This window comes from Ctenocephalides felis, unplaced genomic scaffold (assembly GCF_003426905.1).
Source record: "Ctenocephalides felis isolate EL2017-DRISC unplaced genomic scaffold, ASM342690v1 CF-g0.4_SCAFFOLD_01170, whole genome shotgun sequence".
Classification (NCBI taxonomy): domain Eukaryota; kingdom Metazoa; phylum Arthropoda; class Insecta; order Siphonaptera; family Pulicidae; genus Ctenocephalides; species Ctenocephalides felis.
Window position 1 is genome coordinate 54,935,363 of NW_020537324.1, and position 27,960 is coordinate 54,963,322.

At 28.3% G+C, this 27,960-nt stretch overlaps 2 protein-coding genes across 6 annotated transcripts; both read right to left on the reverse strand.

Annotated features, from left to right (window-relative positions):
* Positions 1 to 188: 188 nt before the first annotated feature.
* Positions 189 to 14,384, reverse strand: LOC113368133 (tropomyosin-1). Of its 2 annotated transcripts, XR_003366348.1 has the most exons (7): positions 14,298 to 14,384; positions 12,920 to 13,078; positions 11,566 to 11,825; positions 9,783 to 10,002; positions 8,623 to 8,800; positions 2,685 to 3,351; positions 255 to 293 (listed from the first exon to the last, which is right to left on the reverse strand). XR_003366348.1 is itself a non-coding variant. In XM_026609693.1 (6 exons), the coding sequence occupies exons 2-6, from the start codon at positions 13,031 to 13,033 to the stop codon at positions 211 to 213; spliced, it is 855 nt and encodes a 284-aa protein (XP_026465478.1). In that variant the 5' UTR covers positions 13,034 to 13,078; positions 14,298 to 14,384; the 3' UTR covers positions 189 to 210. The 2 variants fall into 2 exon arrangements, 1 of the variants encoding a protein (XP_026465478.1); XM_026609693.1 differs by lacking the exon at positions 2,685 to 3,351 and having other exon boundaries at positions 189 to 293.
* Positions 14,385 to 20,179: 5,795 nt separating this feature from the next.
* Positions 20,180 to 27,754, reverse strand: LOC113368134 (tropomyosin-2-like). 4 transcript variants are annotated; one of them, XM_026609694.1, is made up of 7 exons: positions 27,535 to 27,709; positions 26,698 to 26,768; positions 25,127 to 25,202; positions 24,278 to 24,340; positions 23,802 to 23,871; positions 21,385 to 21,528; positions 20,180 to 20,385 (listed from the first exon to the last, which is right to left on the reverse strand). In XM_026609694.1, exons 1-6 carry the CDS (start codon positions 27,604 to 27,606, stop codon positions 21,443 to 21,445), a joined length of 438 nt encoding a protein of 145 aa, XP_026465479.1. In that variant the 5' UTR covers positions 27,607 to 27,709; the 3' UTR covers positions 20,180 to 20,385; positions 21,385 to 21,442. The 4 variants fall into 4 exon arrangements, with proteins under 4 accessions (XP_026465479.1, XP_026465482.1, XP_026465481.1 ...); XM_026609697.1 differs by lacking the exons at positions 24,278 to 24,340; positions 26,698 to 26,768; positions 27,535 to 27,709 and adding exons at positions 24,812 to 24,874; positions 26,020 to 26,094; XM_026609696.1 differs by lacking the exons at positions 20,180 to 20,385; positions 21,385 to 21,528 and adding an exon at positions 23,326 to 23,574 and having other exon boundaries at positions 27,535 to 27,754.
* Positions 27,755 to 27,960: the final 206 nt, after the last annotated feature.

The following is a 27,960-nucleotide window of genomic DNA, read 5'->3' on the forward strand; positions in this document are numbered from 1 at the left end:
ATCAATAATTGACAGAAAATTAATACACGTTGATTTTAATCTATAAATTTCGTATAAAATCAGTACGAAAAATATTCATTAGACAAAACGGATGGTCATTATTTGTTATATGTAAACTACACACTGCCCCGGATTTCAGTGGCTATAGGTTGACAAACATAGCCAATTTAAATGAATTATATTTCAAAGAAAAAGAATGATTGATAATATTTAATAACCAGCCAATTCGGCGAATGTAGAGTCCATTTCGTCGGCCAAGCTCTTGTATCTGTCTTTGTTGATGCCCAATTCGTCTAGAAAATGAAATACAATAATTAGATAATTAATTCACATTAATAGATTTTATAGCAAAAAAAAATAAATTCAAACAGCATTTATGAGGTGTTAGAAACTCATTCTCAATGTGTATATTGAATGTAGAGTACCTAAACAAAATCATGTTTCATAAAAATTGTAAAAATCGTACTGCATTATTAAGTAGTTGACTTACGACATTTCAATAAAAAATGCCATAATTTACTTGTATAAAAATTTGAAATATATGAATGTATATTACAGGTCATCTGTTATATAGAGATAAGTATGTGATATATTAATAAATTCTGTGTTTTATTATTTTGGCTATGCACATTTAGTGGTAACTTATCCAATATTTTTTGGCACCACACGTCTTAGCAGAGTTCATTAAACGACGCCAAGACCAAATAATAATGATATTCTATATATTTTGTGTTAACTATTAAAATCAATTTGATGCCTTGATATAATCATGGAAACCATCAGTGATACCCCGCATTACGTACTTAATTCGTCCCGGAGAAAGTTCGTTGTGCAAAAAGTTCACTATGCAAAATGCGTTTTTCCATACAAATACGTGGAAATAAAATTAATTCGTTCTGTAGTTTGAAATGTAGTCATAGAAAATAAGATATATTTTACATATTATTAAGACATTTAAAAAAATAGTACTGATTTACAAAATAAGTAATTATCAGAGTGGTACTGCTTTTTTTGTGACCTTTTAGCTTTTAAAAAAAATGTAGATAGTTTTTTTCTAAAAGTATATTTTCACCGCGGAGCAATAATTTCCAAGATCCACTTTTTGAATTAATTTTGAGCAACATACGTTTTTTGACTACAAATGGCAACGCTTTAGTATGTTGTGTGAAGCAAAATTATGCGCAACTGTTCTTGATATACTATAAAGTTATCCTTCAAGACCTTTCATCCACTTCAAAAATTTTTTTTTTCACGAAAATTATTCTTTCACATTATACAGAAGTACTACCATAATAAACCGGATAATTGAATATTATGTTTTTTTCGATTGACGAAATGAAGTTACTAATATTAGGTAATAAAAGAAAAAACGAACACTAATATCGGCATTTCATTTGCGACATTTTTTCCTTAAATTTCTCAAGTAAAACAATTATATTCACGATCGTTTAAATTTGACACCTCTAAATTTCCAAAAGTCATATCTAGTAGAAAAAAAGAAACAACTATTTCTGAAGAAATTTAATAGCTGCGTTAGAGCTCATGTCCGATGCATTTTCATTTTCAAATATGTATCTACTCAATGTTTTTCTGAAATTAAGGTGATATAAGTCCCGAATCAGTCGAGAACAAATCTCGGATTTACACCTTGCGCCCCGGATTTATGTAAAAGCAATATTTGTTCCGGATTCAGGTTTTTCGTTCCGGATTGTCCCAAATTATTGCAAATAAATGAAAAAAAACCTTCTAAAAAGGATAAATTTGTGTAGGTCTTTCAATATAAAAAAAATGTTTTCAGTGATTCTGATTACTAAATAGTAGGGGCTGTAGAGGCTTAAAAAATCTATTTTTTTTTTTGCAAAGATATCTTCAAAAACTAGCCAAGAATATATATCTTTCGGTTATTCATTTTTTCGATTTTATTTAATTGGCGGGAAATAGAAAAAAACTGAACGTCCTATCAAAACAAGACAGAATTGATTGCATTCAGTATTAAATTCTCTTCTAGTTGAACCTAAAAAACCTTAAAAAAATGTTATATTTAACCCAATTTTAAACAATCTAAAATGATTTTTTTTATCAAAGAACTTGATTTTCTTTTTAAGTTGTGTAAAATTGGTGAATTTCTCTTTTTTCCTGGATTTTTTAGGTTTAACTGGAATCTATACTACTGAAAATATCAATTGTTTTTTTTTTGTTTCGAATGGAAATTGTGACCTGTATCTTTTGCGTCAAACGACACATGCACGCATGTGGCGCCTAAAAATTTCTCAAAAAAGCTATTTTTTAAAGCCTCCAAAGCAGACTTCCCCCTTAAGTTATACAACTGAAGGCCCTGCTACAATTTTTCGTCTCGGATTTGAATTAAAATAGTATGATCACCTTATGATATATCAATCCTGAAGTGCATGTTGATTATGGACTTAACTTAATAAACTAATAAATATTAATATAAAATTAGAAGTCAAGCAACCATAATTCAAGCAAAAGTGTGTTATTAAATACATCTACAAGCATTAGTATGTTTCATCTACTGTATTAACAATAACACCATGTGAGTGTTGGTAGAAAGGAGTTTACTGTGGAAATAGTGGACGATTTAATTGAATTTTGTAGTGTTCTCTGTTTCGTGTGATCCATGGGACATAGAATTAGCAATCTACTATTATTATCAGCAGAGATACCTTTGCATTACGACATTGCGGAGCGATGCTTTAATCGGCCGAGCAGCTGTAGCTTTTGTTATTTAGTAAACACAATATCGATTGCAAAGAACACATTTGACGATACATTAGAGGAGGATAATTTGATGAAAAAATGGAGAGAAGAATAAAACTACCAGTCCAAGAATTAGCAAAAATCTCAGAGATAGTAACGGATATAAGTAAATATAGAAGGCTATGTCATTCAAATTTGAAAAGTTATTAATCTTGCATAGTTTACTTGCAATCTTGCTTGAACTGGCTAAAGAAAATTTACAATTTTGAAATACAAATGATGAATTTAAAATTGTAAATCGTTCTCTGACTGACGTTTGAAAGCAAAATTGAAGACAAAGTAAGATATAAATAAAATTGAAATGACATGAAAAAAAATTAATAATGACCGAAATATGTTACCGGAGAAACAAAATTTTATTTCCAATGAATTAGATTCGAAGATCGAATTTATGATATTTCGAAAGAATTTTTTAAGTGAAAGAATGAAAAAGATGTAGGTTTTGGTTGCAGATGAGGTCTTTTGGAAAGGTAGAGAAAGGAGGCTTTTGTTAGTATCCAGTAAGCTCGGCGAAAGTTTGATCGAGATCTGCGCAGATCGATTTGTATTTCTCTTTCTCGTGGAATAGTTCGTCTGGAAAGATAGCACACAAATCTCTAAAAGCACGAACAAGGACAAACGACATGGAATCATATGTGTATCGACAGAAATAATTAATTTTAATAATATTTGCTTTAAGATCATCATTTTTCAGCCCAGACGATAGCAAAATTATAACAGGTTCAAAAGCCAATAAGAAGATGATGATGGGATACGATTTCGAAACGCCTACGTCTAAGTTTCATATATTATTTGAGATATTTTGATAGTACACTTAAGAACATTTGATGTTAAAATTTTTTTCATATTGCAATATATTTATTCAAACAATTAAGAAAAACGTTAACATTTAGGATATTTAGGATATTGCAGAGATCTATTTCACAACTAAATGAATTAAATTGTTTTAAAATTTTGCCATGTTATTTCAGACGTATTGATGGTAGAATTTAGAAAATTTGTAGATTTAATTCAAACGATTCATTTAAATATTAACATTCATATTACAAATGATATTATAAAATTTTTAAATATATTCCAACTATAACAGTTAATATCATAATGAGATCAAATTTCAGAACTACGCGAACTAAATTAGATTCTAATTTTGTTATGTTATTTGAGAAGTTTAGAAGATTTGTAGATTAAGGTTCTCTTATATTGTAATATATTAGATATAATAGCAATTAAAAATATATAATATTAATATTTGTATTAAGATAATAAAATGAAAATAAAACAGATATTACAAATATAATTTTTAATATTACCTATAATGATGAGTTACGATTTTGAAACTACGTCCAAAGAAAATTGAATAAAATTTTGATATGTTATTTGAGATATTCTGATAGTAGAATTTACATTTTTTTAGTTAAAACTTCTCTTATGCATTACTATGCGTTATTATAATATTTAGGAAAAATGTGATTTTAACATTCGTATTGTTACAGCTTTTCCTTACAATTATAATTTCTTTAACATAATGATGAGATACCATATACGATTTCAAAATTTTGTCCGAAACGAGAATTACATGAAATACTAATTTTGCTATGTTATTTGAGAAAATTTGATAATAGAGTTGAAAAAACTTGTAGTTGAAAGTTCTCTTATATTGCAATATACTTAATACAACAAGTTATAAAAAATTAACATTCTTATTGCGGATTTTATAATAAAAATAAAACAGATATTCCAAATACAACTTTTGATATCGATTTCGAAACTCTAACGAAAACTAAATGAAATTCTATTATTATCCACTTATATGAGAAATTTTGATGATAGATTTTAGAAATTTTTTAGTTAAAAGTTATCTCTTATTGTAAAATATTTATTAATACAATTAAAAAAAAGTTTATATAAAAAAGCAGATATTTCAACTATAGTATTAAAAAATAAAACACTAATTTTGCAATGTAATTCTAAAAGTTTTGATAGTAGAATCAGAGAATAATATATTTATTGCACCAATTAAGAAAAATGTGATATTGGCGTTCGTACTGCAAAAAATATATCATATTAAAAATAAAACAGATATTTCAAATATAACTTTTTATATCATGTTAATGAGATATAATTTCTAAACTATCTCTAAGAATTAAATTATATTCTGATATTTTTAGAAAAAAAATGAGCAATTTTTATAGCAGAATATAGAAAATTTGTACTTAAAAGTTCTCTTATATTGCAATACATGAGAGATATGAGAGGTAAATATATTACCAATTTTATATGATTATATCAAATATAATTACATTTTATATAAGAAACGAAGAAAATAAATTATTAATAAATAAATTTTATTGTCAGGGAGATGCAATAATAATTATTCGATTTAAAGGAAGTGTAATTATACGAATAAGATTATTAATATATATTTAATTAATATATTTAATATATTTCAACAACTAATATATATTAATAAATATTTAATATATATTTAATATGTAATTACGTATTACAATACGAAATTGTTTCTGGAAATTTTAAATTGTTGGTTTTGAATTTAGAAATACAATCATATAAAAAAAAGTTTTGTCATATGTAATTTTCATACTGAATGAAATTGGTATACAAAGTAATTAACAACTTCATTGGTAAACGGTATATTATTACGCTTAGGAGGAAAAGCTTGAATATCTAAACATGTATAATTAAATGGATCAATTTTTTTAGATACAAAAATCGTTTGGCATAAAATGCATTTGTAACGAAGCATACTAATAAGGTGTCGTCCATTAATCACGTGAGCGAGTTTTTGAGGATTTTTGGATTCCCCCTCCCCCTTGGGAATACATGGTGATATTCAAAATTACCACCCCTCCCTCACCAAACATCACGTGTATTTATAGTTACGTGAAAAAACTGTGAAATTTTTTATTCTTTTTTAAAAATGTTTGATTCTTTTCATAAAAATCAGTTAAAAAATAAATACCCGTGATATCTTACTCCCAACGTGATTTTTCGTGATTTTTTGTCTAACCCCCCTTTCCCATAAAAACCTCACATGATTAACGGACGCCCCCTAAATGGTAATATGAATGACTGGACAAACTTCTTAAAAAACGCGAAAGTGACGTCCAAAAATGAAATTTACTATTCAGGTAACGACCACGAAAGATGTTGAGTGAAATTTGAGATGTTCGGCTATCCGGGCGCATATGATGCGAGCGGAACTAAATTTACATCGAACCAAAATAAACTTGTTAACGATCCGCAATGTCGGCTGGGCCGACGTAGTTTCGTAACGGTTGCGAATACAAATATATATTATATTAAGAGACCAGAAGCCGAAACAAAACACACGATACACGAATAATGATTCCATGACACATTTTACATAACTACTATAAGCATAGAACTAACATTCAAAGCTTACCAAATGCAAAAGGAAACAGAAAATTCTACAACTGCGCTATGTGGTTTTGCAGAATACGTTTTCGTATCTCACCGTGAGAGATATATGACACTAGTTGGGTGGATTTATTTTTAAGAACTGTGTCACACCTAAATATATAATATTGTCCAACCACCGTTTCACGCGCATTCCGAGATCATTTTACTTCATTAATTTCAAATGTCAGAGCTTTATGTTTGAGAAATGACGGTAGACACTTAAGTAATTGCTTAGCAAAATTTCACCTATTCGAAAACTTACTACAAGACAGATAGTATTTAATATAAAATAGACCCATATGTCAAAATAAATTCAATTACTTCTGAAAGTTAGCAAGCAGATGTGGGTCCTCTGATTTTTTTCAGTTGAAAGTAATTTTCCTTCGTTTGTTGCTTAATTGGCATAGTTAATCCGTTAATCCGACAAATATAAAGGATGATATCGTGACGGATTAGTTCTGGTACTCACAAAGCTTTTGTATTATTTGAAAAAAATATTTTATTCAACATAAGTAACCTCTATATTTATCTATTAAAATTCATGTCTTTAAAATTATGCAACAAGTTAGAAAACAACGGTTTTATAACAGACTTCAAAATTATACAACAAATTAGAAAAGAACGGTTTTATAACGGATTAGCTCAAAAATTTACTCGCTAGCTCAAATTAGTATTCAAAATTTTTCAAAAATTATTACAATTTTTTTTGAGTAAAAAGGCTTCTTTAATCCGTCCTTCAGATCGCGGTTTTCGAATTTGTTGCATATTTCAAAGTATTGAATATTGATAACTGAATATAAAGAATTTCATGTTGAATAAAATAATTTTTCAGAATTATGTACAACAAATGTGTAATTTAGCAATTATAATGGATTTTCACATTGAACAAAAAAAAAACATTTTCAAAATAGGTACAAAAAATGTTTGAGTATCAAAGCTAATTCTTCATTAAGACCGTGGTTTTCTAATTTATTGTATAATTTTTACAATTATTAATTTTGATATACAAATGTCAAGGATTTTCAAGTTAAATAAGATATTTTTTTTTAAATTATGTACTAGAATTTTTTGAGTATCAAAGCTAATGCGTCATTAAGACCATTGTTCTCTAATTTATTATATAATTTTAAACTTATTAATTTTGATAGCCGAATATAAAGGATTTTCACAATTGAATGAAATAATTTTTCTCAATTACATATATACAAGAAATTTTTGAGTACCAGAGCTGATGCGTCATTAAAACCGTTGATTTCTAATTTGTTATATAATTAAATATTAATTATTATTAAAAAATTATTATATATATAATTAAATTAAATATAATTTTAAAGTATTGAATTTTGATAAATATTTATAAAGAATTTTCACGTTGAATAAAATATTCTTTTTAAAATAGGTACAAGAAATTTTTGAGTAACAAAGCTAATTCGTCATTAAGACCGTTATTTTTAATAAGTAACGAGTAACTAATTATAAAGGATTTTCATGTTGACTAAAAATTTTTTTCAAAATTATGCACAAGAAATTTTTCAGTTCAAAACCTAATCCGTTATTATTACCGTTGTTTTATAATTTCTTCTTTAATTTCAGTCTTGAATATAAAAAATGTTTACTTTGAAAAAAATAATTTTTCAATATTATGTACAAGAAATTTTTGAGTACCAGAACTAATCCGTGGTTTTTTAATTTATTAAATAATTTTAAAGACATTAATTTTGATAGCCAAATATGGAGAATTTACACGTTGAATAAAATAATATTTTCACAGAATGTGCAAGAAATCTTTGAGTATCAAATGTGACCGTGGCTTTCTAATTTGTTCTTAATTTTGAAGTCCTTAATTTTGATAACTCAATATAAAGGGAATTTCACATTGAATAAGATATTTTTTTCAAATTAATATTTTAATTTCATGTAAAACTTATGCTTTTACTTGAAATTTTTGGGTTATAAAAAATTAGGATTTTGAAATAAGAAGCATACTACGTATTATATGCAAATAAATATAAACACATTGCAATGAATCGTAGCAATAAAGTCACTAAAAAAATTATTCCCGATATTCCCAATTACAAATATTAGTTTAAATGTATTGTTAACTTTAAAATACGCCTACAGTCTAAACAATTATTCAATAATTAAAATCTTCAATTTATAAAAAGATCAATGTCGATCGATTCCAACGATGAATTCATCATATAAAAGTTTCTTACAATAATATATCGCGTCTTAGCTCTATTTTTGACTTCCACATAGCGCAGAGCGCGGGATTCGAAATGTAAACACGAACAAGACATTCCGACTATTTTTAAACTTACAGTAAATATATCTCAAAAATCAGATCTATGTGACAATATAAGGGAAATCGGAACAAGAAGTAATATTGATCGGATGACTTACCTTCCAGCCTGTCGACTTCCTTTTGCAGTTTCTTGACGGTCTTTTCGGCGAACTCGGCACGAGCTTCGGCTTCCTTGTGTTTGACGGTCAAAGTCTTCAATTGGCGTTTGAATTCTTCTACTCTTTGGTTGGCCTTTTCTTCGGATACTTCTAAAGATTTCAAGGAGTTTCCTACAACCTTGGATAATATAATAAAATCAATTAATATATGTAATAAACACAAAAATCTAACAATATGCTTAAGATACATAACAGCCATATAATAAGGTGCCTTAAGGGGCATTGAATTAATATAAAAATTTATTTACACAATCGTTAGAAGATTCAGCCGAGTAAAAAAAAAAAATTTCAAGTTAAAATTATGATATGTTATGCTAAATACTATTCGAAAGATAGATTATTTTGAACTTTTAAATAGTTCTTTTCCAATCATTTCCAAAATAACTAAATTCAATTCTTTAAAATCTGCTTGTGTCTTGCTGAATTGAATTTTGCGTTGAACCTAACTCAAAGATATTTGAATAGGATTTAGCTATTGAACTTATTTTTGTAAAAAATAGTGTTAATTATAAAGAGATGATGCATATAATGGTTTACAGTACGATAACCAAGTTCTCTAAAGAATCACCTGCAAACTTTGTCTACCAAATCTTATGTAATATTTACATTGTTGGCTAAGATTTGAGATCCTGTTCGTTAATGATGTAGCGCAAACAATTCACGTGCCAAAATACAAATTTAAATGATTCGGAACATAGCTATATAGCTCTACAAAGGTCCATTATTTTTAAAAATAGAATTTAAATTAAATATAGATTTATCAGATGAGTACAGTTCAAGAACCTATATAAATGGCTCTATTAGAGTTCTAAATAAAAATAATTAGAATTAGAAATTTATTATTTTTTTAATATTTTGATTAATTTCTCTTTAATAAATAATTTTAATACGCTTTCAGTACAGAATTAGTACCGGCTATCATGAGCTTATTTAAAATTCAAAATTTAAAATGAATCTAATTTTTATCTATTATTAATTTCTAATAAGTGTTTTTCTATTTTATTGAAACAACATTTAACACTAAATCAGTAATTATAATTGTTAAATAAAAAAATTAAATAGCAGTCAAAGACATAACTCTGTGACCACCCATAAAATACCTTCAATTCTTCTTCCAACTCCATGATCTTGCTGTCACCTCCCTTAACACGGTCTTCAGCTACTTCAAGTTCATCTTCAACGAAGGCCAACTTGCGTGAAACTTCATCAGATTTACCATCAGCATCTTCAGCCAAGAGACGTGCTTCCTTCAATTGGTTGGTCAATTGGTCCATTCGCTCTTCATCTTGTTGTGAGCGGTTCTCCAATACTTTGCACATACTGAAAATAGAAAAAATAACAATGAATACAATAAAAAATACATTTTTTTAATAGTTTTGATATATCAACATTTATATAAAAATATGTCGGGTTTTCCTTCTGACGATATAACTCCAGAACGCACGAACCGATTTCGACAGTTTTGCATTTGTTGGAAATGACTCGGGCTCCGCAAGGTTTATAGCTAAGAAAATTAGGGGTGCATGGCATCGTGCCCCAATGCAAATTGCTGGAACTTCACGCACCGTAATTAAAAATTCGAGTAATGACATTTGTGAGAATTATCAGAATTATGCTTGGTTAAGTCAACGAGCAATTTTTGCCGCAAAGAATAATGATGTACACGCACTGAATTTCACCATTCAATCAAAAATTGCTGGCGATTTGGTGACATACCAATGTTTCCGACTGGTCTTCCGTTTGACTTCAAACGATTGTAATTTCCAGTTCGTCTTGCGTTTGCAATAACAAGTCACAAGGCCAATCGCTTAGTGTTTGCGGGATAAATTTCAAATAGATTATTTATAAAATCATTGTTTTGCACATGGGCAGTTATACGTTGCCTATTCACGAGTTGGAAAACCATCCGCTTTGTTTGTGTTAACGTCAGACCAAAAAAAAAAAATGTGGTTTACCAAAGAGCACTTCAATGAAACGGATAATTGCGGATTCACTTTCATTTACTTAGAGAAGTTCAACTAAAAACACTTCATTTTTGTAATCGAAATAAATTCATTACTGTTGTATAATAAAATCAATTTTTCCCTTTTCAAATATAAAACAAACAAAAAATTTCTTTATCTTTCTCACGAAATCATCTGGTGACGAAACGGTGTTCGTCGGGTTTGCTAGTCATTTCATATAAGTTGCAGGACTGATCCAAAATAAAACTTATATTTTAAGTATCTGCATACTTAGAATATACTTATTTGTAAATCTACTATTGAAGCATAAAATTTCACATCATATAAAATCAAATCGGTTTTAGATGCGTTATATTGTGAAAATTTGTTTGTTATTTGGTTACAATTAAGTATCTGACTTTATATTTATCATTTTTATAATGTCGTCTTTGTGCATAACCTTTTTCCATTTCTCAATTTTTTTCTGCATTGACTTGAACTCTACCAGAACGCAATTCAATCACTTGATTCTATTTTTTATTAGAAATTTTGATAGTACTAATTTTAAATAATAATTAGTAATAGAAAATCAGACTGTATATGCATATTCAGAATATGTGCACAAACACATCAACAAGAAATCATCTTACTATTGAGTTAATTTATGTATAAGTGCTTAATGAAGTTAAATTATTAGAAATTTAAAGTAAATTCAAGAAAAATGATTTAATGAAAATAAAATGCTTTATAAAAAAATTATAAATGAGATATTAAAAATAGGAAGTTTTATAATGAGCAAAAGAAAATTCAAGCAAATATAGAGATATTAATTATTAATTATACATCTACTGATAAAAGTTCAAGAACGAGTAAACAATGTGTTTATTCATTTTGGTTAATATGAAGTGATTAATATCTTCATTTATAATTATTTTATTACCGGTTGTTTTCATCGGCAGCTTGTGTGGCTTCAAGCAATTTGGTGGTAGCGCTTCCGGCACGTTCTTCAGATTTTTCCAAATCTTCTTCAATTTGTTGCACCTTCCTGTTGAGTGCAGCCACTTCAGACTCGGTGGCGGTCAAGGTCTTTTCTTTCTCTTCGAGATCCTTATTGGCTTGCTCCAAGTTGTTCTTGTTCATGGCCAAGTCAGCTTCGACTTGTCCGAGTTTCTTGATCAGTTCACGAACCTCCTCGTTTACCTAGAGAGAAATATCTATTAGAACATATAAGAAAACATATGATGCAATGGTTCTAATGGAAATTTAAAAATAAAATTTAACTTTGTTCGTACATCAAATTCTGAAAGAACTATATTTATTCATAGTCCAGTCATTTATGCTTAAATAAGGTAAGAATCTCGGAATTCGAGATGACCAGCTGTAAGTACTTGTATATTGACACCCTAAAGTTGTCTCAAAACCTACATATGGTAGGATGTCAATACCTATGTAGGTTTTGAGACAACTTTAGAGTGTCTATATACAAGTATTTACAGACTCACAGCTGGGTATCTCGAATTCCGAGGTGAACTTACTATAATGACTGGACTATCAGTATGAAGTTTTTTTTTAATATTATTATTTCCACAGCAATCAGAAATCTTACTTTTATTAATGTTCTATAAGCTGTTTATGTGTATGACTTATGACCTAGGGTATTGATATGAGAAGCAACCCATCGGTTCATCATTCTCCTATATGTGGTTTTTTTTTATATTAGCTCTTATGTCTAATAGTGTGCATATGATTGTATGATGCAACTATGTCCACGAAGGACGATTTCCACTTGGAATTATATTGTGATCTATAACCCCAAGTGGAAATTTGACATCAAAGTTGCCTGATGTCAGGCTTGGCGGTAGCGGCCACCGCTAGCCCATCAGTATGAAGTACATCATTGTTTTACTAATTAATTCAACTTCTATTTTGCAGTTTCAGATATTTATCATATGTACTATTTTATTACTAGTAGATACGTCGCTGTTTGTATCTACTAATATTTTTCACGCAAGTTGGCCATCTAATCAAAATGTACTCTTTTTTCTAGATATTATTCAAAGTCTTCTGGGTATGATTCGATATGGGTTTGTATAAAAAGATTGCAGAATTAAGTTAAAATCAGAACAAATTTATTTATTTCACAGCATGTGAAAGAATTTGCTCCATAATCATATAAAATAAAAATCTCAACTAATTTGCTTAGATGGCCTTGATCATAGGTAAGGAAAGCCCTTGGTAATCTCAAATGATTGAAGTGATTTAGAAGTATTTTCTAAGTATATTTTTAAATTTACCTTTTCTGCTCTCAAGTTGGCATCTTTAGCTTGTTGCTCGCAGGTGTCAGCTTTATCCATAGCATTATCCTTCTCAAGCTTCATCGCTTGCATCTTCTTCTTGATCGCGTCCATTTTGGAGGTTTGTGTTTTTTGCGACTACGGAGGAAGAGACTCTGGCTGCAAAAATAATAATAAAATCAATAATGAATTTTTTTTATATTAAAAAAATTATCAATTAAATAAATCTTTTTTTATATTATTTTTAATTTATTAAATAGCACATAAAAACAATTGTAGATTATTGAGTTGAATTTGGAGAAATTTAATAAAATTGCATAGTTAAATGTCGTAATTGAATATAAACAATTTGCAAATTGTTTGAATTTAGTTAAGAATAAAATTTAAATACTATAACAAAAATTGCAAGAAAAATTATATTTAAGTGAATGTAGGTTGGAATCATCGAGAGACTACATCAGACTGAAGTCAATGCTTTGGTCAACTACATAAAAGGTAATTCAAATAACAAGGTGTAATCATTCAAAAACCAAGATTATAAAATAATTCTAAAATATTTACATTAAATATGGACGTTTGATTAAATTGATTGTATGACTCAAAAAAACATAATAATTGTTTAAAACCATGATTATAGGAAATCTATTATACGATATTCCAATAGACGATGATATCACTTAAATTTAGAAATATTTCATAAATAATTGAATGTAAGGAAGTATTTTATCATTGTTTTATTAATGGTGTTTTATCAAAGGCATGTGTTTAAGTATGTTTAAATATAAACGAAATAGTTTCACAAACAGAACGGGTACGAATTTGTATGTGTGTCCGCATCTGTAATATTAAACCGGCGCGAGCGGTTGCGCGGATGAATAAGTTTAATAGAAAATGCGTAGGTCCAGCTTAAGTCCCGAAATAGCTGCTACCAAGTATAGCAACGGGCGGGATTCGTGAACTAGAAAGCGTAACAAAACAATATCTGATCAAGATATTGTCATCCTTAATAACGATGATCTTATCTGATCATCTGATTTATCAATTAATTTGTTTGAGACACACTTTTGATTACAAATTGTTTAATGCCACACGTTGAAATTTGAATCACATCATTTTGACGACCCATTTTTTTAGAACTAAATTAATTTTTTTTACTTCAGAGAAGAGGAATTTAGATTTTATAGTTGCACTAAAAAAATGATTATCATCTACACTTCAATATTTGAATCTCAGCGCACATAGATATTTTTCTTCACTCTCACTTAAATGACCAATTGCTGCAGGTTAACACTCCTTCTTTTTACAATATTTTTAAATAATTTGGAACAAAAAAAAGCTAATTTTGCATTAACAAAATCACCAGAAATATCCAACCTACCTTGCGCCTTTAAAAGACTTCGCGAGAATAGATACGCGGCAGCACTGCGAGAAGTTCAGCTTCAAGATTTTACCGAGCCTAGGCTATGGGCGTGGATATCCCTCTCAAAGATCCTGGTGAAATAAGAACCGCCTACAATTCAGATACATCCACTCACACCACTACACTAATCACTAACACCAGGCTAAAATTTACCAACACCAACAAATCAATACTACCACATTCAAATATTTTCACCAATACCACTAATTTTCTTACCAATACTTCGACTGGTCCACAAACACAAAGAAACTGCTAAACCAATACTAGAAAATTTCCGACAACCACTACTGAAACCTGGTGACTAGCATTTAAGCAGATCACAGTTGTGTTCAGAAAAGGAGCAGATGGGAGTTTTGAAGAAATTCTTTGCGAATTGGATCTGAGTAGAAGCGTCTAAAGTTAATAATATCCCAGCGTATCCCCAAATGATATTTCAGATCAAAATTTTGTTGTTCGAAAACTGACGCTATTAACAATTTTTGATCCATAATTTTTGACTGAAGCAATACATAAGTGGTCGATATAGTATTAACAACGGCGCTTTCATAATTGTTATTATTTCCTTTTAAGTATTCTATAATTAAATCGCAAAGCTTTAAAGCTTTAGGCTTTAATTAAAGCATTACTTAAAAAGAAAACAATAACAATTTTAAAAGTGCCAATTTTTAATACTATATCGACCACTTATGTATTGCTGTTCCCAACGCCAATAATTGAAGTGCAAAAATAGTTTATAATAAATTTATAAAACAGCATGTCTTAAAAGTTTCTCCCAAATCTGCAATTTTATATATTTCCAAAAAATACCAAAAGGCCAGAATTAATTATAACTTTATAGGTATTTGGTTTCAATATATATTACGTGCTTACTTTAATTATGTTTTGACGTCAATTATTCAGCTATCAACATTACCAAAAAAAAATTATGAGTATCTGTATTAAGTCATACAGAGCTCTTAAATGTAATAACTCAAGTTACAATCCAGATTAAATGCATTCTAATGAAGAAATAAAAATTTTAACTACGCAAATCCATTTCATTTGAGAGAGAAGAATAAACAATGGTAACAAAATGAGTAATATCCAAAATAAATTCAATTTATGATGTTGTTACAATGTATATGCATGCATAATTGTTTATCAGTTTCAAAATAAACTGATATCCAAACAAATCGTGACTGAATGAAGCGAATATCAGCTGCGATTATAAAATGCTTCACGAAATAAACTGTTAGCTAGAAGTTTGCTAAAAACATATTGGCTACCTCCTACACAAATACCGGAGCGGTGTATCTATTCTGGGAAACTATTACCAACGCTGTTGGCCCTGGTTTCCATGCTCAAATACTGCGGAGAGCTAAAGCGCTCGGGTTGCTGATCAGCCAACACCCACAACTCTAATTAACAATTAATTGCTAAACAAATTATTAGGCATAAATTTCAGGCTAATGAGTATGATCTCGTACCAATCAAAACGTCTAGGTAACGATACTTGTTCGTAGCAAAAGGACGAATTGGAAAGTAATTTAGCGTATAAACATAAATAATTCATCAATAACTGAATTAATTTTATTGTTTATAATACTGATAACATTTTTGGATTTATTATGCAAATTAAATTATGCCGGGCCCAAAAATTATGCAATTTCTTACAACTTGTGGAAAATCTTTCCTAAGTGCTCGCTACCATTCCATACCATCGTATGGGGGTAGCTACTATGTTACTACTATATTACTATATTGAACAGTTACAAATGGTTGTAACAAATAGTTATCCAATAAAAATAATGGAAACTAGTGGGCGCATGGCATCGTGCCTTAAGGCAATTGCTGAAACTTCCCGTACCAAAAATTATTTTTTTTTTAAAAAGATTAACATTGTTGAAAAAAATTTACTTCGAACAAATTAGATTTTTGAGAAACTATAAATTTGACAAAAAATTACTTTTTTTGAAAAAAAAATGTTTTCTTTATTTTGACATATTTTGCAAATTCTGAACATTTTTTCAAAGCAATCGTACTGCTTTAACTGCATAGAGACGATGTGTCAAAGCGCGTTAGCGCCGCGTCGCCGTCTAACGGATAAACATTGGTACGGAGCCTATAGGAATGTAAACAAAATTAACACTTATTATTAAAATCTCTGTAAAATATCTGATAATTTGATGTGCATATGTCTAATAATCATCTTTGACCGCCCAATGGCAAAGTGAAATGTTTTTTGAATTATTAAAATCTGACGCTCCGTTCTCTTAAAAACCGAGTTACCATTTTCGGCACTCTTTGCCCCGTATCTTCGAAATGGCTAGACCTGTCTTCGCCAAAAACTAATCAGCACGTCTCCTTACCAATACAAATCGAATAACACACATACACACATACATACATCCATTTTTCTAAGGTATGCCAAAATATTCAGAAACCTCTGAAACGTAAAGATATATAAAAATTTTCATTTTCGATTTTTTTGCGATTACTATAACTTGCCCTACGGGTATCCTATCGGTGATCATATTTTTAACGAACAATTTTTGTTTTTTTTTTTATTAAAATGCAATCAAAATTTAAGAGTCAAAACTCAATCAGAACTATAACAGTTGTGATGATACTTTTTAAATACGTAGCTTTGAGTCTATCTGCATATTTCATATATTTCTATTAGAAGTTTTCTTATACTGCATTTTTTAATTTGTTGCAGCAAGGCTATTTTCACTTGCAAACATATTTCCATCTACATTTTCAAGTAAAAACTGATATCACTACTACGTGATTTAAAATCAGGCTGTCCAAAGAGAGTATGATAGGTGAATTTTTGGACTGCAAAGCTTAAAGCCTTATCACAGAGATACAAAAAATTTTGGTGAATAATAAAAAATGGAAACCCAATTTTTATTAGATCAGGTTATTTTTAAAATATCTGAAATAAACAATTTTAAAAATTATTATCAATTAAAAAAATAAAAGAAGTCCAAAAATAGTGTTAAATAAAGTAAAGGTTTTTCCTTACTTTATTTTGCGTAAGCAAGTTTGTTATAAAACTTGCACGTTTGTTTTCATTATTTAATCAGCGAATCAAATTTTTATCTAGCTGCACAAACACTGGTTTCCAACCTTTTCGCACCGCGCTCCCTCCCCGTTTTTTTTTTTTTTGAAAACCATGGACTTACTGCGATGCAAGAAATTTAACAAAAGTTTGGTTACAACCTATATATTAAACTACAAATTTTCTCTAAATGTATTAATGTTAAATTGCTCAAATTGTTTCATCATAACAATTTTAGACAACCAAAAACCATAAACCATAAACCCTGTAAATAAGAATCAATAAGAGTCAAACATTTTATAAACAGTTTTTATTTCTTATCGAATTCGCAATAATTATGTTAAAATTAATTATCAACCAAATCCTTAGGTCATTAAACATCTAATTTCATAAAAAAATCTCAAAGCAAGCGTAATTACTACTTAATATTATAACGATTTTTTGTAATTTAGCATTCTGCAATTTACAATTTTTATAAAAAAAAGGTTTACTTATATCATTGAACTAGGTGTGTACAAGCACTTAAATTTCACTCTATAGCACATTATAAATAGAATGGAAGCTGACAACTGTTTTCCCATTTTTCAAAGAGGTATGTTAATTATCATTATAAATAAAGGATGGAATGTTATTATATGTTTTGTAATATTTAAATCTCTACACAGCCACTGTGTGTCTCTTATTGTGCCACACATTATTTTATCCCATAAAAGATCAGAAAATTTAATAAAAATAAACATCAAATTTAGAGGACAAGAAGCATGCAAATGAGCAATTTGAAAGAAAGTATGAAAGATAGAAATTATTGCAATGACTCTCATTAAAAGAATCGATATTAAGGCAAATAATGGCAATCAATATCCTGAAAGATCTGCGAACGTTTGGTCCATTTCATCCGCCATTGCTTTGTATTTGCTACGCTCCATTATTATTTCATCTGCAAATGTTAGTTATTGTTAGTTAAAATGTAAATAATACGAAGCATGCAATAGTTAGTATTCTAGTTATATCATAGAACTAAGTAATGCAAGTAATCCAATAAGTAAGTAGTGCAATAATCCAATAATATATTCGGTAAAAATTGCAGAACTCGTTCAAGACCCGAGTTTCTACTAATAATTAGAATTTGTGTGAGACAGGGAAAAAAACATTGTCAATTTCCGTAAATTCGAAAATAAAAGTTGACGATTTTTAAAGTAAAAAATTATTTGAACCATTCTTTAAATTGATGTATAAGGTTGTTCGGAAAGTCACTTCGTTTTTTTACCACCAAAATTTAACTATTATTTTTTTAACCTAACATCACACTTAAGGGGTTAGGGGTACTTGGAATTTTCGAAAAATCGATTTTTATTTTTTTGCATTTTCATTAAGTGTAATATCTTGAAAATGTTAACTGAAAATTTCAAGTTGATCCGATGATTACTTTTTGAGTTGTTGGACTCTTATCAGCGCGCTGACGCAAGTGGAGAGAGCTCGATACTTATGCTCAAGATTATTCTCCCTCACCTCCTAATGTTTTAAAAGCTTCTAAACCGATTTACGACGATCTCAGCAATGATAATTTACTTTCAAGATGTGTAGTTCAAGATTGAATCCATAATCAGAAAAAATTAAAAGCTTCAACGAACTAGTGTAAAAAAAATATGCCTAAAAACCGTGAATACTAGTTCTACTGTCGTACAAATTGCTGAATACATATACATAATCATTATTAATGATTATGGATACCCCAAGGACCTAAATTGTAGGTATAATTCCCATTGGTATGCTGAAAAATTGGATGCTGCACGTGTGAAAGTGGCAGATCAGCGCGCCAACGAGAACACTTGGGAGGCCAGAATGCTTCGTAGGCAACAGCAAATGGAAATTTAGGAAACTTGCACAATGACTGCTGAACCAGAAATAGATCACTCGGTTTAAGTAATTCAATAATTCGAATTTCTGTACATAAATCCAATGTGAAACTTTAAACGTGTTTTTCTCAAAACTATGTTTTCTAAACCGGTGACCACTGTAACTCAAAAACTGCTTAGTAAATTTTAATGAAATTTATACCGCTTTTATAATACATAATAAACTCGGGCCTGATTCTCCAGATCTACCATCATCGGACCAATATTTGACGGGCCATTAAAAAAATTTTTAGGCGGTAAAACCTCTACCCCAAATCACCATGTCAAAAAGCGCTTTGATCAGTTTTGGAATAATACAAAAGATGTTCGATCAAAACTGCCATACATAATTTATTAAAGTAATTGTTTATTGTACGAAAACTACGTGCCAAAATGTCTATAAAAAACGAAGTTACTTTCCAATATTATGTTAATTAACATAATGAACATTCGTTAGAAAATTGAACGCACCATCACTACCACCAATACCACCATCAATTTAAAAGTAAAGTAGGTTCAATTTATGAAATAGCAAGTAGTAAAATGCATACACCATCACCACCACCATTAATTTAAAGTAGTTGAGATAAAAGTAGTAAAACAAAATTTGTACTTTGCAACAAATTCAGTTACTCTTTCCCTATGAAATATTTTAATCACTTCATACCAAAATCGTTGTATTTAAATTGCAAATAATATACTTAATAATAAAACCAATTCCATAAGAACACTAATATATAGGTTGAAACGATATAAAACAATTACCAGAATGATAATAGAATATGCTAAAATACATTCACATCAAAATGCACTACATTCACAACCAAGAAATAATAAAACTCAATTAAAGAAATAATTTAAATAAATTGTAATTACATATTACATATACAAATGTATGTGTGAGAAAGTACATCAATAAAATATTAATATTAAAGGATTTTACATAGCGTAAGAAACATAAAATGATTCTTTAAATTTAATATGTGCACATGTTTTGAATAATAATTATTTATTTCCGCCTGAATTAAATAATACATATGTATACAATGATGTTGGGCTGCATAAATAGATGTAAGGCGCCCATCTGGCGTTGAGCACTTGTTGGAATCTATAATGGAATTAGAAAAATATAAATTAAATATAGAGTCCTGAAAAATAAAACTGTTAATGGGATTAAATTCACGCAAAATGCAGGATGTTATACAAAACATACCAGTAGGTCAGTAAAAAGTTTAGTAAGGATTTGATGGTGTTTGAAACGTTTTTGCAAACCATGGAGCAAATTGCTACCATGGAGAATTATTAGCATTATTATTGTTGCAAAGGATAATATTATTTATTCAATAACATTATCTATCATTAATTGATCAAATAGGCACCAGAGCCAATAAAAAGCATCAAATAAATATTTTGAAGTAAAGATACAAAAAAGACTTAAATTAATAGGATACTGATGTTTGCTCGATTAAACTTGAAATATTGATAAACCCAGGTAGAGAACTAAAAAAAGCAGTTTACTCGTTAATGGTACTTTTTAACATTGCATTGCAACCTATAATCGCAAAAAATCTCTATATTCGTGTTCATAATTAGAAAGTGAAGATAAATATTGGATATTTTTAATAAATATTGATTCTAAGTGAAAACAAGTCCCTCTTTTTAGTAAATTTTTCTAGTTAGCCCTATGCATATCAAATAAAGGATAGTACTACGATTCAAGTCTTCAAACAGGACAACAAGAAGAATGAACATCTTCACTATTTTGATCAGTATTTCAAACTATCAAATCAGTATTTCAAACTATCGAATCTTAGCGACTTTCTATAGAAAAAAAAAGTTTCTTGTCAATGATTCCTTATTAAGATGTCCTGTTATAATTGTTCTGTTTTTGTATGACTCTATATAAAAATTTGAAACTGCAAGTAGGCATGCTGCAAAATGTTTTATATATTAAAACTAATTGTAAGCCAATACTGAATCTGCAACACGTTTTAGTGTTAAATATTGACCTAGATAAAAAAAATTATCTTATTAGTAAAACAAACAATCAAGGATGAGTTAAAATTAGTATTTCAGACAACAGGAACATTCAACACACGATGTGTACCTAATAGAACCTGTAGAGATTCTAAAATAGTAGTTTGATGATTTTGCTAAGTATAAGTTTATTCCTTGAGAATAAGTTCCACGAAGGCTGTGTCCAAATCGTCTCCAATTTCCCTGTATTTCTCCTTCTCGGCGACCAACTCGTCTAAAAATTTTGTTAATTAATTATTTCCATGATTAACGTATACAATGTTAGCAAACCATCAGCATCAAGGTAAATATATTAATGACATCTTAATTTTGTCACCTTAATTGAATAAGATTGATAATTAATTATGAAGAACTAAAAATTATATTCATATAAGATAATGGTAGATCAAATAAAACGTCGTTGCTAATTAAGTACAAAATTAAATTAATTATCAAAATTTTTCGAATCTATGTAATATTTAACAATTATATTCCATTTATTATAATTATAATATTTCGTAATATTCATAGATACCAAAGAAGTTAAAACATAGCAACAAAATTTATGTGAGAAAAATAATGGTATAAGTTTTGAGAAAAAGATAGCAAATGGAATCGTTTCAGTATCAATAACATAATTCACTTGGTAAGATTCATAAAAAACACCATGCTAATAACAAAAAAAGATTAAAAATATTGAATTATAAACTTAAACAAAAGCACACATAAACATGCATAAATTTTAAGATTTCATGAAACAATAAGGAAAGGTACAGGGATAGAAATTAAAAAACTAAGTTAATTTAAATAATATATTATAAACACACACACAATTATTAGTGTTGTATAAAAAATTATGAAGAAAATGTTCACAACATTTGAATAATTTAAAATTTTACTTATAAATAAATTATAAATGACATGCACAATAATTTGGTAATTTCTTAAATTACTTGATATAAAACAAGGCAAAATGGTGAAAAAAAATATTGCATAAAAGAAAAACTTGCCCATGCAAGTTATATATAACTTTTACATATATATGCCGAATTTTACAAAAATAATTTCTATGAATCTGACGTAACGATTACAAATATTTAAAATAATGGTAATATCTATATTTAAATTCAATACTTTTGGAGACATCAAATTGAATTTATGAATCGGAAACGTCCAGTATTTGAATACAATTCCAATATTCATAAAACAATGTGCTTTTAATCACTTATATAATACAATTACATATAAAACCTAATATAGTTCTTTTTTCAATATTTATAAGTATTTGACGTAATTATTTGGAATGAATACTCATTTGAATTCGAGATACATTTAAGTAGTTTTTTATAATGCATTGCCTTAGCCTTTTATATTCATAGCTGAAAAATATTCCCCTATCGTGGCAGTGATAAATTTTTAGTTTTACACTTTACTATCAGGAATGTTTAATTTATCACGGCATGGAAGTTTTGAAACTAATTTTGCATAAATTTCTACCAAATGTTAAACTTTTATTCATTTTTAAAGGTAATAGATTACTACCAATAGTTGCAATAATAATAATATGAATACCAGTAATGGGTCTACAATTTAGTATTTAGTGAGGGTATAGTTATATAATGAAGTGAAAGACAGACCCATGTGATGTACAATAAAGGCCTTTGATTCAAACTAATTCGATATAAAAATGAAAATATTATTGAAATTGAAAATTCTATGTTATTGAATATGTAAAAAAAAAAACTTAAACCTAACGAGCTAAAAATGGTTAAGCCATCAACAATTAATAGGGAATTATTTATAACTAAATAATAGTGACTAAATTGCTTTCATTAACAATCATAGTAGTATTATCAAAAAAAAAAGTTTGGAAAATTTTGGAATCACATTCTACGCCAAAAAATTTTATAATTTATGAAATAATGGGAAAAATATAATTAATAGCACCAACATACACGCCTATGTTTGAATACTAATAAAAAATAATACCATTGATTATAAGTAATCAAGTTATGTGTCCGAAATCGATTCAGTATAAATATACATTATTTGAACAGAAAGAACTGAACATCACATAATTCTGATCATTTACAATTTTTTCGTTTCAATCGTTAATGTTGTAGTCCGTTGTTATAATTCTTGTAGTGTAAATAAACACATTGATCACTTTATTATATCATTCAAGTGAACATAAGACGTTACATATTTTGAATATCATGCAGAGTAACTTCCATTTCTTCTTGCAATAATTTATTCTTCTCACGTTCAGCAAGTAGATCGTCTGTTGATTTTTTTGTAAAACAATTTGTTAAAGCCAAAACAAAACAAGATTATTTTAAGCAAAACACAAAATAAATTACATCTATAAAAATAAAAAATTAATTTTACTACAACATCAATGTCCAAGACATGTTGCCATGCATCACTTATCTTGGCTTTTACATTATTTGATTGATTCTTCTCAATTATTAAAGAAATAAAATTATTAGAGAAATGAAAATATCATACCTTCCAGCCTGTCGACTTCCTTCTGTAATTTCTGAACGGAACGTTCAGCAAATTCAGCTCTAGCTTCAGCCTAAATTAAATTAAATGAATTAAAAAATAGAAACATTAAAGTAGGGATCAAAAACAATATAACAACATAAAACTGGTTTAAATGATGTGCATCAAAAACACATGCAAGTATAAGTTATTAGTCAAAACAAAGACAATTGTGCAGGCAAACTAACTGAAAACAAAAGCCAAGTAGAATTTGAAACAATACTTCTGTATATATTTATAACTTAGTTTATTATAATTGTAAAAATGTTTGTTTCAATTTATATTTTATTTAATTAAGCTTTATAAAATGATTTAATACTTCATCAGCTCCTCAGATAATCAGAATTCAAAATAAAAAAAAAAATAAAAAAAAAAAAAAAAAATTAATTTTAATTGTTGATTTATGAAATTGGTACAATAACGTTGAAGGTATGTGTTACCTCTTTTAATTGTCCATCTAATATTTTTACTTGACCTTCGAAGCTTTCTTCTCTTTGTGTAGCCTATTATATTTTGTTTGTTAGATGTTAGTCCAAATCACATCGAGCAAAAGACAACACATTGAAAAAAAGGAAAATATATCATTAGTAAAAATAAAAATAAAATTTTAAACTTCTATAGTTATTATCGAAAAATAAATGTTATAATTTTCACGCAAGACATGATCTACTAAAAATAATTACAGATAGTTTTTTTTAAAATACTCCAAGTTTTAATTATGCAGAATTTAAAATCAAATCAGTTCAGAAGAAAATGATCAAATCAATTCAATAAATTAATTTGATCATTATAATACTAAAAAAGTATTATTTTACAAAAATATAGATCATATCTCTTGAGCACACTGTTTTAATACACATAATTAGCATAAAAATGGTATGTTCCATTTTCCATATTATCACGCAAGTGCAACTGCAATCTGGTTAGATCTAAAATAACGCATTTCCAAAAACAACGATTATTATCGTCTCTACCTCCTTTAGACGAGTTGTGAGGGTCTTAATTTGGTTTTTGTACTCCTCCTCACGTTGGTTGGCCTAATTATTTATTAAATTATTAAATAAATAAATGATAATTAATAAAAATAAATAAAAAAATATATGAATGTCTGGATATTTTAAATTTAATAATTACGAAATATCTGCACCTTAATATAATAATTTTAGAACTTATAAAATCTAATAAGCTCATTAAAATGAATTTTACTAAAATTGTGAATAACTTCATCGGCTATAATACATTTTTTAAATATATATATATATATATATATATAGAAAAAAAAGTCTTACCTTTTCTTCTGATACTTCAAGAGATTTCAAGTTGTTACCGACAACGCGAAGTTCTTCTTCAAGTTCTACAATTTTGCTGAAAATTGGAATAAATAGATTAGTGTTGGCCAAGACTTCATTTATTTAATTTCAAAAAGATAGAATATAAAAAATGACTTGAAAAAATAAAATTGTGAATATCTCGAGAAAGTACAATGAAACCTTTTTTAACAGTGAAATAAATTGTAACGGCTTATAATTAGTATTTTGCCTGTAGACAAGTTGCATAAACTTTCCGATAACTGACAAAAATTGAAATCAAAGGAACGTTGCCAAATATTGTTTTTAATATCCATTTAATATTATTATTTAATTCAGCAACGACAGAAATGAATTGTTAATCGAAATATTTTTAATCAAAACATTTTAAAATGCTCGATTCATTTCCAATCGATCGTATCCAAAGAATTTTAGAAATTTAAAAACTAAACCTTTTTAAATTAGACTTAAAATATAATAAAGTTAATAATAAAGTAAAAATTAATAAAGTTGACAAAAACCGAACATCGTTTCTTTATAGTTTATGAAGATAATCTACTAAATTCGCCCTTCTTACAAAAAATATAAACTTAGTCATTCACTCATTACTCAAAAACCCAAGCAAATAAGACTAATCTGATTTACTTTTATGGCAAACAAGACTAACCTTAAGTTGTACGTAATTTTTTTATGTTGAATATTATACACCTTATGTAAACAATTGCAATCAAACATTGTATGATAATGTCTCTTGAATAAACTATATTCGTTAAGCAAAGTTCCACTGTAGTTGTGTACCCAAATAAATTACATGAATATACATTATAAAGATATTAAATGTTAATTCGTTAGTTAGCACAATAAATCAATCAAACCTGTCTCCTTGTTCTGCCCTTTCTTCAGCACGTTCTAAATCTTGCTCCATCATCACTAATTTGCGAGCAACCTGTGAAGCAACACACAACAAACACTACAGCACACGTTTTAAAAAAAATGTTATGTTACTAACAAGCATCATATTATTGTCAAAATATTGTTAACCTAATCTATCTAGCTCATTCTTGTAAAATTTAAAACTAAACACTTATTGTTAATATTGTTAAAAACTTATTGGGTGTCTTTAAAAACCAGACCACAGACAACAGCTTAAGGGTTAAATATGCAAGGCAAAGCTGTACATACAACAACAATAAATTTAAGCAAAAATCTTTGATCTAAATTTAAGCAATAAAAATTTAAATGATTTTTAATTGAAATTGCGTAGACTGTGGCCGGATTTGTAAAAACTATGTTAAAATAGAAAATATAAATAAACCATTAATTTATTAATAAGCATGTATATTATAATTCTCCGCCATGGCTGCACCTGAAAAAAAAAACATTAAAAAACATGCACTACAAAAAAAATCTAGAAAAAGGTTTTATGTCCAATCCAGTTATAATAGTTTTTTTTATACTAAATTGGATTTCTAGATTTTAGATATCATATTAATATCACACGTTATGGTAGTGAAAACGTTTCACTGCAAAATTCGATTTATGTTAAAACATACGATTCTCCTGCTTCGGCGCGCTCCTCAGCTCTTTCCAAATCAGCTTCAACCATGGCCAATTTACGGGCAACCTAGGTCAGAAAATTGTGTTCGTAAGTAATAGACTTGTAAAAAAAATATTTTGAGCACATGCAATCATTCAAAATAGACATTTTTTTATTTAAACAATTCCGCACAAAAATATGACACGTTATTATTCGGACGACACAACATATAAAAAAAGAAAAATTTCTTAATGGTAAGGCATTAAAAGCTTAGACAAATTGAACATTATAAAACATGAAATATATAATAAGTTAAATTTTATGCAAATGCAACTTATTTTAATAAAGCTTGATAATATTAAATTGAAAATGTAACAATTTTAATAGAAACGATATCAGCATTAGATCGATTTTCGACTAATGTTTCGACACATATGAAAAAAGACGAACAGTAAAAATAAACGTTACTACTAAACATAATAAAAGAAAAATCGACATTTAAAAAGCAATATGTATGTGGTAAAATATATACAAGTATGCTCTCATTCGTTCGAACAAGTATGAATCATATATCCAGATAAATAAAAGTTTTAAATATATAATTAGTGATACTAAATACGGGAATTGGTTACGATAAAACTGGTGAACACGTTAGATTGCAATTTATTTTTGTAAAAAAGTAAACTAAAAGTTCATAAAGATCTTACTAATTGATAAAGTTGACAAAAATAATGAGCAATCTAACAAGATTAATCAAACAGAAAACTAAAACAAACACGCAAGTGTTAGTAAATATGTTTGGCAGGTATTAAGGCAACAAGAACATAGAGAGCTCCGTGTTGAGAATAAACACCTCATCGTATTTCTTGTCGGCCTCCTCAGCGCAGAATCGCGCTTCTTTAAGTTGGTTCTCAAGTGCGTCCATGCGCTCTTCCTCGGCGAGGGAACGGTTCTCAAGCACCTTACGGGCGCTACAGGGATATACCAGAAAAATAACAAGGGATGAAAGACATTATCTAACTACAGGATATTACAATTAGAAGGATAGAAAAATCTACGTAGCCATTGTTAACATTCCTAATGTCCAATGCCAATCGGAGTGTTCTGCAAATTTCACGACGCTACTTCAAAATGCTGACGAACCAAACAATTTGTGATCAAAGCTCTTCTACTTTATAAAACGTTTTTCTCTCTTTTATTAATATTGATCGTATTAGTAAAATTTATTTAAGTTTCAAATTAAATTCTAAATCCGTGGTCCAAATATTCTAATTATGAT

Coding starts and splice junctions, on each gene's coding strand:
- LOC113368133 (XM_026609693.1), bottom strand. CDS start 13,033: ATGGACGCGATCAAGAAGAAGATGCAAGCGATGAAGCTTGAGAAGGAT. Junction 11,826..12,919: donor CCAACTTGAGAGCAGAAAAG/GTAAATTTAAAA, acceptor ATTTCTCTCTAG/GTAAACGAGGAGGTTCGTGA. Junction 294..8,622: donor GGAAGTCGACAGGCTGGAAG/GTAAGTCATCCG, acceptor TTCATTTTCTAG/ACGAATTGGGCATCAACAAA.
- LOC113368134 (XM_026609694.1), bottom strand. CDS start 27,606: ATGGACGCACTTGAGAACCAACTTAAAGAAGCGCGATTCTGCGCTGAG. Junction 25,203..26,697: donor CGCGCCGAAGCAGGAGAATC/GTATGTTTTAAC, acceptor TCCAATTTTCAG/CAAAATTGTAGAACTTGAAG. Junction 21,529..23,801: donor GGAAGTCGACAGGCTGGAAG/GTATGATATTTT, acceptor CAAAATTTTTAG/ACGAGTTGGTCGCCGAGAAG.